Raw genomic sequence first — 10,447 nt, forward strand, 5'->3', positions numbered from 1 at the left:
TTTTATATGATCCCAAAACGTTTAAAGAAACTGCCCCCAACCTTGATTGAAGATTAAGCAGAATCATTGCCTATCAATTTCCTCATTCCACCACTGGCAGTTAAAATAGATTTGCAGATTTATGCCTTTCTCTTCCTCTTAGGAGTCAAAGCAGACTCCTATATGACTTTTCATTGTAGCTGTATGGATTTAACATATTGTATGTAATGACCTAAAATAAGAAAAGAAAACATGATGATTTAGCAATCTTCTTTTCTTAACTTTTTTTTTCACTTATAAGGATGATGTTCTGCTGGTAATATATGGAGGGCTTTTATGGAAATAACTAGTGTTGTAATCTGGAAGAAGGCTGTCATCTGAAAAAAATGAGGAGGAAGAACTATAGAAATCTAATTTCCTGCTAAATAATCCTCCTCAAGGAAAGTACACTTTATTTGACATCTTTGTACAATGTATCAGAGTGTGATTATTTTTTGGTTCCTCTGAAATGATTTGTCTGGGCAGGTTATCACTACTGGTCATTGGAATGACAGCGGATTTAGGACTCTCCATAAGATCTGAGGGTGTCCCCATGCTTTTGTTTTTATATGTTGTGGTGAAGCAAAATATGAACAAATTCATTATAAACCAGCCCTGTATTGGTTCATGACTGCTAGAGACTAGATTAGAATGTGCAAAATCTGAAAAATTTCATTACTGTTGTAGAATTATGTAAAACTCTTACAATAATTTGCCCAAATAGGTAGTCTTCCAAATTTACTTTTTAGATGATGACAACATCAATGATGATGATGATGGCGATGACAACAACAACAAGAGGGTCCCTGGTACCTGCCACATGCAGTGCTGGCAGGGGGGAGCCTGGCATTTGATGATTTGATGAAATCCCAATGGATGAGGCCAGGGATCCCAGCAGGTGGCATATAGCACCATGACGTTGCATGGGGGCTAGAGTTGGAGGCAACATAAGGCCAGCCTACCCCCCCCCACCCACATATTCCCCCTTGCAGCTTCATTACTGTGCCTCACCCTCCCACTCTTGGTGCAGAGTCAGCAATGCTGGTTGCTATGGGGCCAAGTAGGAATTTTCTCTCCTCTTTCGCAAAGTTATTTTTTGCCTACTCCACACTGTAGCCTGGGGAATTCAGGGCAATTGGCTAAGGGTGGTGGCAGTAAATAGGCTGTCACTGATGAGGTAGTGGGGATAATGGAAGAGTTCTGGCATACACCAGGGCTCCACCTTGTGGTGAAGGGTAGAGTCTGGAACCCCCTGGCCAGGTGGCAGCCCAGCCAAATGGAATGTCCCCTGGGCTCAGGTATTTCACCCAAGGAAAGGCTTAGCAGCATTTATTTCCTGTGGTGATACTCTCAGGGACCCCTGCACTGTCCCTGATGACTGTCCCTGCTGCTCTTCCTCATCATCCCTGATAAGGAAAAGAGGTTGGCTAAAGAACAAGTAGGTAAAGGCAAAGGTAGTTCCTTCACATGACTGACTAATTGTAACCAACTGTAGGGAGTCGTGCTCATCTTCAAATCAATTCTGTAGCTGCAAGCTCCCAGAACAATCCCTGGTTTCCCTTCTTCTATGTGTCACATTCCTCCAACTGTCTACCTGCTATGTATGTGAAGTAACCTCTTCTGTAGAAACTTCCTATGTGTATCCTCCATCCAGAACCATCCATTCTGTTCTTCACAGGAGAACCTCTTGATCCCTAACATGCAGAGGTATAGATATCCAGGCCTCCAGCTGATGGACCTTCTCTTCCAACAGGGCTACCAACAGCTCACTTTCCTGGTCATCAAACTGAACACTAAGATGGGAATTTCCTGTTTACCCAATGATGAGATGCAGTCTTTCCTGCAGGAAGTCATCATGATTAGAGACAAGCATAAGGGCATGAATTTAAAATCCTGGCTGGTCCTTTGCATGGAAGCAAAGTTTAATGGATGGACATTCAATGCACACTTGCATCAAGCTACGAGGGAAGTTTCTGGTCTATATCTCCACATTCAGATTACTAAAGGAGACTAGGGAGGACCTAGGCATGTGGGGCAATTTTCTCCATAACTTTACTTTGGCTAAAGAACAAGGTAGGTAAAGGTAAAGGTAGTCCCTTCACATGACTTTCTAATCGTAACCAAGTGTAGGGAGTGTTGCTCATCTCCATTTCTAAGTCAAAAAGCCAGCATTGTCTGAGAAATACTCTGGTGGTCATGTGACCAGCATGACCGCACCGAATCCTGTTACCATCCCACCAAAGTGGTACCTATTTATCTGTTTTTATTTACATGCTTTCAAATTGCTAGGTTGGCAGAAGCTGGTACTAGTAACAGGAGTTTACCCAATCATGCAGCATTTAGGCCTCGATCTGCCAACCTTCCAATCTTCCGGTCGTCAGAATTGGCATCTTAACCACTAAGCCACCGCATCACAAAAAGAACAAGGTAGGCAATGTGCTGGCTCTTCAGCACTATCTTTTATTTAACTTATTAATAATTTAATATCATAATTATGGTGTCAGTTCTGAAATCCCAAAATAAGCCAATTATGAATAACTTAATTAATTTTAACCAGTTAAAATCTCTGTTTTTCCTAGATGTGTCTTCAAATGGAACATTTTAGACAAAATTCTCCATCCTGTTTATGCACAGAGAAATGTGAGAGATAATTTCATTGATTTTCCATAAGGAGAAGTGGTAAGGCAGTTTTTTTGGAGAAGGGCCTTAGTACTAGCAGTAGTAGTAAATTCCTTTTTTCCTAAGAGGTTTCTATGTTTTTCCTGCAGTGTTGGCTGTGACTGTGCTGTTTTACATCTTTCACAATGTCCCAGAAGAACTAATTTTATGGCAATGCATTGTGGCAGGAGAAAGGCAGACATTACCCAAAAGAGTCACTGAGAAATATTCACAAAATGTTATGTAAAATGGCCTCTTTCACTGTAGAAATGTGTGTCAGAGGGATAGAGCTGAGAAAAATGGAACCTCAGAAATATTCTCAGAAGAACTTCTGCTGAGAAAATTTAAGTAAGCTCTATTACATTGTTCTTGAATATTTTATCATTGTTTCACCTGAGGCCCATCAATGCCTTAATTTCAAATAAGACAAACTTCAGTGCCCAGGGGCTCCAATCACATGCTAGCTTGTGCCAAGACATATCTTTGCCCAAATAGCATGCATGGTGATGCTTCACTTTTTAGTATCCCTTCTCTAGTCCTAAGCTGTGAGCCAAAACTTTTATAGCTGGTTCTATAGGAAATCAGCTCACTATCATGTAAGGTGCCTTTATGCCAATCAACAAGCCCAACTTTTACTTCACATTCCTGTGCCTGAGTTCATTTTTTCATTAGTTTGGGTAATTTGGGTGTGAAGATTTCTGAACAAGAAAATGAAAAACAAAACCAAAAAACCAACAACCTCAAAGCTGCCTAATGGTTTATTTCAAAAAGAACCAGCAAGCACACTAAAAATAAGAACAATTACATTACCAGGATTTATCCTTGCTGTGGTTGGGATCATACTAGTCCTTTGTTCAAAAGTCAACTGACCTTGTATAAGATACTTTGGCGGGTTACAGACGGGCAAAAAGGGATGTACTCATGACGTCATGAAGGTAGAGCCTTCAGACGGGCTTTCCCTGAATGCCGTCATGAACACGCCCCCTGCACGCCTCAAGCGGGAAGAAGCGGCATTAAAAAGGTGCTGCTTTTTTCCGCTTCTTTTTGATTTGCGGCGTACCTGCGCATGTCCGTCTGTAAGCCCCTGCACCGATACGTCAGAATTGCTACGCCGCAAATATAAGTTGCCGGTTTAAAAGCTCCGTGTCAGCTGCGTCGCATAATGGGTCGGGTTCCCGGGACATGCGTGGTTTACAGTCAAGCTTTAATTGCAACGTCCGCTGCCATGCAGCTGTGGAAGCTGCGGCACAGCTGCGGCGCATTTTAAGCCTCGTAACCCTAACCCTAGAGCCACTTGTGCGCATGCGTTGGTAGAACCGCGGGAAGTTGTAAGTTTTGCCGGCGGATGTTTTGGTTGTAGAAAGTGATAAGGGAAAGTTTGGGATTTAAAGTGACCCCCTACACACATTCCTGCGCCATTTTCACTTGGGAACGGGCACAGTTTGGCTACTCCTGGCACAGCTGTGTGGCGGCTCCCCTTTGTCACCAGGCAGGATGGCTCAGCCATCCACCAGCACCCCGAAAAAAAGGAAGGGGGACGTCTTGGTCTCATACTGAGACGGCTGACCTGATAGCTATATGGTCCCAGCCAAACATTTTGCAGAAACTGGAGCAGTCCTACCTGAATGCTGACACATATCGAGAGGTGGAAGAAGCCATGAGAGTCAAGGGCCACAACAGAACCTTGGAGGAGTGTCGCCGAAAATGCAAGTCGCTGAAATCTCAATACAAACAATACAGAGATGCTCTGGCCAAAGGTACTACAAAGGGCGCCCCCCCGCCCTTTTACAAGGAGCTGCATGCTTTCATCAAAAGTGATGGAAGCATCAGACCCCACAGACTAGCCACCAGTGGGGAGCGCGTGAGGGTCCCGGCGGGCCAGCCAGCCAGAGCCGAGCCTGTGGTGGTGGTGGAGGAGGAGCAGGAGGAGACCCCGGAGCTTGAATGTGCCCAAGACCTTTTGATGCCCCGTCAGGGTAAGATGTGCCAGGGCCCCTGGGGGGAAGGGAGGGGGAAATGGGACAAGGGGAAGATGTGGCCCCAGGGTGGGCACAGGCCAGAGATGACCCTTGTCCCTTGTCATATAGATGAGGAGCAGGAGGAGGAGGAGGAACACCCCGACTCAGGTGATTCCTCCAGCAGCCAGAGACCTCTGGACCCCCGCGCCCTGCTCAGACGAATGTCTGCTGAGGCCGGGAGCTCCAGAAGGAGACCACCATCTCGTGCTGGATCCTCTTCCACGACCAGCAGCTACCGTGACCGCTCACCTCTCTCTCGGGCCAGTGCACCCGCCAGCGATGGCAGTGAGACAGAAGAGAGTATGCAAGGTAAACTTTATATTTTTGTTTATAAATGCATGGCTCAACTGCGCAATTGTGGCATGTCTCATTCACTGCTTACTGTGCTGGTATGTTTGCAAGGTTGCTGTGCAAGTAGGATTGTGAGTGTCCCTGGCATGGTCATGTCCTGCATGTGTCCCACATTCCTAAGGCACCCCTCCCTTGCATGTAAATCTGTCCTTTTCCAACGCCCTTAGTTTGAAGCTCCACCCTTTGCCACAGCTTTGAGTGAGAGTTCCTGCATGGCAGAATGGGGTTGGTCTAGATGAACCTCAGGGTTTCTGCTAACTGTAGGCTTCTATGACTCTCTGCTTGTATGTCCCATAGTAGGAGGACGAACTGAAGCAGAACAAGAAGAAGAAGGAGAAGGAGAACCTCCTCCAGCTAATCCCATAGCTGCCATGTCAGCAGAGGAGCGCCTTGCCACCAAGAAGAAAAGGGTCCGTCCGTCAGCAGCTACTAGAACTGTGGCAGCTGTGGATAAGCTCACGGTTTGCTCAGAAGAGAAAATGACAGAACTGATGCAGCAGGGGCAGCGAGCCTGTGATGAAAGGGAGAGGAGCAGACACTCCCGCAGAGAGCTCATGGAAAGGGCACTGGGATTTCAAGAGAGGGCACTGGGATTTCAAGAGAGGGCACTGGAAGTTCAACTGAGGGGCGTTCAGAACCAGGAGACAGCACTAGAGAGGTCAGACCAACATCATGAGACCACAGTCCAGGAGCAGAGGCGACTCAACACCACCATGGAAGCGCAGACTGTTCTGATGGGGCAAATGCTGGAGGTCATGAGGGGAGGGCTGGGTGGCCCGAGACGCAGAAGGGTACGTAGGGAGCAGGGTGGAAGAGGCAGGGCTGCTGTCCCCAGGGTCGTGGAGGAAGGGGTTGAGCAGCAGGAGCCCCCAGCAAGAGGTGGAAGAGCCAGGGCTGTCCCCAGGGTCGTGGAGGAAGAAGTAGGGCCACAGGAGCCCCCAGCAAGAGCAATCCCTCCAGCTGAGGAGCAGGCAGTTGCCATGGAGGTGGAACCGGCTCAGCAGCCTCTGGCTGGCCCATCCTCTAGCCTCTTCAGTCAGTCAGTGGCAGTCCCACCGCCCACACCCCGCCCCCAAAGGCAAAGGGCAACTAGAGGGGGCCTGGGATCAAGGGGCAGGGAGCACTGAAAAGGCACTAGGTCCCACGATGTCCCATAAAGACATCATTTCGCCTCCCAGGGCATGTGTTCCCTCCCAGCCCATCTACCCTATTCTACCCTTCCTGTTCTCTCCTCCCACCATGCCTGGCTCACTGGTCCCCAAACCAGCAATCTCCAAACTCTGTCCTCCCAGGCGTTTGGACTTCATCTCCCAGAATCCCCAGCCACCTTGCCCTGTGGTCTGGGATTCTGGGAGATGAAGTCCAAATGCCTGGAAGGACAGAGTTTGGAGATTGCTACCTCACACCACTCCTGCCTAGCTTTAGACTGCACAGTTGCGCCTAATCTGTCTCATTCACACTCACAGCCACACCGCCGCAGTTGCGCATAATTAACCACACAAATTTTTTTTAAAAAATAAACTTTTTTATTAACAATAACAATAAATTTTTTTCACTATGTACATATATACAAAAGGAAGGGGGAGGGTGAAGGGGGGTGGTGAAGGGGGGATGGCAGAGGGGGCAGGGAAGGGAAGCTGCTTCAGGGAGGGGGAGGAGGCGGTGGGGCGGGCAGCCGGCGGAGGAGTTCCTGAAGGGTCTCCTCCATGGAGGAGACTTTCTCTGCCAGCTTGTCCACCTTTGCCTCGATCGCAGCGAACCTCCTCTCCGTCCGGTTCTCTGTGGGGGGAAAAGAAAGAGGATGGTTAGGATCAGCCTGTGCAGCCCATCACCCTCTCCCACTGGCAGGGTTTCTGGGTGCCCCTACTCCCTTCCCTGGGTTCACCTGTACACTTACCTTGCTGCCGGGCTTGGAGGACACGATCCAGGGCACTGGCATCGAGGGCCAAGTGCCCTGGGTCCCCTGGCAGGCGGCGGCTCGGCCCAGGCTCCTCTTCCTGCGCGATGGCGGCAGCAGCAAGGACATGAAGCCCTGCAAAAGGGGAAGGAAAGGCCCAAGTTACCATGCTGGCATGGCAGATGAGGGCACAAGTGTCGTGGGGGCTGCAGGCAGGCAGGCAACCCCCACCCCTCACCCTGGGGACCTACCTGCTGCCAGAGGAACCTGCTCTGGCTGCGGAGGGGCCACAGCAGCTGGTCCTGGCTGTGGCCCACCCTCGGGGACATCCTCGTCCCCCGAGGATGGTGGAGAGGGCGACCTGGCACGGTGCCCTCCCTCCCTCCGCCTCCGCCTCGGCCGCACGCCTGCAGAAGGGAAGAGGAGGGATGGCATTGGCACCATGCAGGAAGGGGAAGAGGGCAAGGGAAGGGTCAAGGAGGGTAGGACAGGGCATGGCAAGAGCTCTGGCTTACCTGGAGGACGGCGATCTTCTGGTCTGGGCCGATCTCCCCTGATCCACAGGTCCTTCAGCCGCGAGAAGAATGGTGGCTGCCTGTCAACCGGGGGCGCCTCTCCGAAATCCTCCAGGGTTTCAAAGAACGCTGCCTTCAGAGTTTTAAATTTAACTCTACATTGGTGCAGCGTTCTTTGAAACCCTCGGTTTCGGAGGGCACGAGATGCCTCGAGGAAATGCCCCCGGTTGGGCTTGTTGGTGCTGGCCATCACCCTCCTCGCGGCTGCCTGTGGCATCAGGGAGTCCAGGAGGATCCCGACCTCTTCATCGGTCCAGTAGGCGATTCGGACCGGGACCCTCCTGCGTGGCTCTGCCATGTCGATCGCCGTCCTGGGGTCTTGCAAAGTTGCGCACGGGTATATATGGGCACCTGCGGCTCTGGGCCGTTAGGCCAAGGTGGTCCTAGGCCAATGAAAGCTTTCAGAGGAGCAGTTTGAATCTTTCCCCCAATAGATGCCCTCTGAGTACCCCATTGATACATTCAAATGGGCCATTAGGAAAGCTTGAATTTGAGGGAGATTGATACATTGTTAAAGGGGCAATTGGCAGTTGGAGCTGATGTATCTTTTTGCCCCAGGAAAACAGGCGCCAGGAGACCTTTTGTGTGTGTGTGTTTGTGTGTGTCCCCCTCAGGCACGTGGCAAAACATGCCCACAGCACAGATCAGGAATGATAGGCAGACTCATACTGTGGATAATGGGATACATTTATTTATGTGCTTATGGTATTACAGAACAATGCACTCTGACATCACAGATGATGGCACAGGAGCCATCCTTCAGATTCTCCTTGTCAGGAAAAAATCTGCCAGGGCATTCCTCACAGTCTCCCCGTCTTTCTTCTTCTGTTTCTCTTCAGCCTCTGTGATTGGTGCTGGGGCGGGCAGCACAAAACGGCGCCTATATCGCATGCCCTCGTCCAGGACCCTGCCCTTGGTCTCACAGATGTTGTGCAGAATGACACATGATACCAGGATGGGCACCACGTTCTCCTCAACCACCAGGAGTGGGGCAGTGAGACAGCGCCATCTCGCCTTCAATCTCCCAAACGACCTCTCCACGGCGCCCCTCACGCGATTCAACTTCTTGTTGAAGATCTTCTGTCTAGGAGTGTGGGGGGGGTCTTAAATGGTGTCATGAGCCATTTCCGAATGGGGTAGGCACAGTCAGCCAGTATCAGGGGTCCGATCTGCTGGCCTCTGATGTTGATGCTGGGGTTCCCTGGCACATAGATGCCAGCCTCCATGGCCTCGTAGATGAGAGAATTCCGTGCCACCCTGGCATCGTGCGCTGACCCATGCCACCCGAGCTCCACGTCCACGAATCTTCCTGTGTGGTCACATGTCCCTTGCAGGATGACAGAATAGGAGCCCCTTCTGTTGACATAGGCATTCCTCAGCCCCAAGGGTGGTATGATCAGGCAGTGGCACCCGTCCATGAGGCCAACCACTTGTGGGAAGCCGCGCCGACCAAAGGCATCCATAATCTGTGGGGTAAAGGAAGGGAGAGAAACAGAGGAATTGAGATGACAACTCTATTACAGGTGCGCAACTGCACCATAGCAAGAGCAGCAAATGTACAGTGAGGGGCTGACACTTGACACAGAATCCCACAGGGCTGCCAAAGATTAAAGGGAAGGTGGTGTGGCTGTCCCTACCTCACGTGCGTTCCCCAGGTATACGGTCCTTGACAGCAGCAGCTTCTCCATGGCCAGGGCAAACTCCACCACGATCTCCCCCACGGTGGCAACGCCAGTCCCAAACAGCGCCGCCGTCACAATATAGGTGGATTTGTGTGCCATTGAAAAGACACCAATGGCCACTCTCTTCTCCACCGGGATGGCTTTCCTCATCACTGTGTCTGCCTTCTCCAGTTCTGGGCGCAGGATGCCCACTAGCCTGTGGAAGAGGGCACGGGGCATTCGGAAGAAATGCCTCCATTGCTCGTCAGACCATATGGTTGAGACAAAGTTGTCCCACAAGTCGTGCGATGCAGGTACCTGCCAGCATCGGCGGAGACGTGCCACTCTGGCCAGGGCCATGGCACCGCCAACAGTAGCCATATGAAGCGCTATGGCAGCCGCTGCCGTTCGCTGTTCTGTGCCATCATCATCATCACTGCTGCTGTCATCCAAGTCTACAGCTGTCATGGTGGTGGATGATGGGACCTCCATTGCAGCGGCAATGGAGGCGGAGGGGGGCAGAGGAGGCGGGGAAGACGGCGGTGGCAGCGGCGACAGCTGTGGCTGTGCATTGCAGCTTCATTAAGACCACAGGGAACAAAGGAGACGAGGCATCCATGATGCCAGTGGTGGCACTCGCAATGCGCAAGCGGGCAAGGATGCCAACACCAGCTGATCACCAGCTGGCAGGAGGCCACCTTTGTTCTTGGGCAGGGCGGAGAAAAAAGTTTAAAGGGACCTGGGCCCTTTAACGGTGCACATGCGCACTTCGCAGCCGGCAAAAGAGAACTTGCCGGCTGCTGGCTGACTGCCGCAGCTGCGCACTTCTCATGCGGCAAAAGAAAAAAAAAAGCCGCGGTTTGGGCCGCCCGTGAGGAAGCTGCCTCTCTTTTTGCAGCGTCCTCCGAGGCGGCGGTATGGAAGCTCCGGGTCCGAAACGGACCCAGGTGAGGCGTCTTCACTGCCCCCAGTGTGGAAGCTCCAACACCTGAAGCACGCCCCCGGGGCGGGCCGTCTGGAGGCTCCGCATTCAGCTGAATACACCTCCAAGACGTCCTCCCCTGCCCGTCTGTAACCCGCCTTTGACTCTCCATAGGGCTGTAATTATATCAGTGTCCACATTAGGTGGAGGGGAGAGGACATATTAATTATAGTTGTGTTTCTTTGGCAGTGTAGCCAAAGGTCTGATTAAGGGAATTTTATTATTATTATATTAGCTCAACATCATGAGAGGGGGCTTGCTACGACAACCCTGCGAGGTTGTCACCC

At 50.9% G+C, this 10,447-nt stretch overlaps 2 protein-coding genes across 3 annotated transcripts; one reads left to right on the top strand and one right to left on the bottom strand.

Moving 5' to 3' along the window:
* Window positions 1-4,314: 4,314 nt before the first annotated feature.
* On the top strand, window positions 4,315-6,228 carry LOC121931380. 2 transcript variants are annotated; one of them, XM_042469083.1, is made up of 2 exons: window positions 4,315-5,003; window positions 5,343-6,228. In XM_042469083.1, the coding sequence occupies exons 1-2, from the start codon at window positions 4,334-4,336 to the stop codon at window positions 6,170-6,172; spliced, it is 1,500 nt and encodes a 499-aa protein (XP_042325017.1). In that variant the 5' UTR covers window positions 4,315-4,333; the 3' UTR covers window positions 6,173-6,228. The 2 variants fall into 2 exon arrangements, with proteins under 2 accessions (XP_042325017.1, XP_042325018.1); XM_042469084.1 differs by having other exon boundaries at window positions 5,346-6,228.
* A 2,003-nt stretch (window positions 6,229-8,231) lies between these two features.
* On the bottom strand, window positions 8,232-9,637 carry LOC121931467 (protein ALP1-like). The gene is made up of 2 exons (XM_042469280.1): window positions 9,155-9,637; window positions 8,232-8,983 (listed from the first exon to the last, which is right to left on the bottom strand). Exons 1-2 carry the CDS (start codon window positions 9,557-9,559, stop codon window positions 8,576-8,578), a joined length of 813 nt encoding a protein of 270 aa, XP_042325214.1. The 5' UTR covers window positions 9,560-9,637; the 3' UTR covers window positions 8,232-8,575.
* Between the last annotated feature and the right edge of the window lie 810 nt (window positions 9,638-10,447).

Source organism: Sceloporus undulatus, chromosome 5 (genome assembly GCF_019175285.1).
Source record: "Sceloporus undulatus isolate JIND9_A2432 ecotype Alabama chromosome 5, SceUnd_v1.1, whole genome shotgun sequence".
In the NCBI taxonomy this organism is placed as follows: Eukaryota; Metazoa; Chordata; class Lepidosauria; order Squamata; family Phrynosomatidae; genus Sceloporus; species Sceloporus undulatus.

Bases quoted from the DNA above. Each gene is read 5' to 3' on its own strand.
- LOC121931380 (XM_042469083.1), top strand. From the start codon at position 4,334: ATGAGAGTCAAGGGCCACAACAGAACCTTGGAGGAGTGTCGCCGAAAA. The intron at 5,004-5,342 runs GTAAACTTTATA...TATGTCCCATAG, and splicing joins GACAGAAGAGAGTATGCAAG to TAGGAGGACGAACTGAAGCA.
- LOC121931467 (XM_042469280.1), bottom strand. From the start codon at position 9,559: ATGGCTACTGTTGGCGGTGCCATGGCCCTGGCCAGAGTGGCACGTCTC. The intron at 8,984-9,154 runs GTAGGGACAGCC...TTTACCCCACAG, and splicing joins ACCTGGGGAACGCACGTGAG to ATTATGGATGCCTTTGGTCG.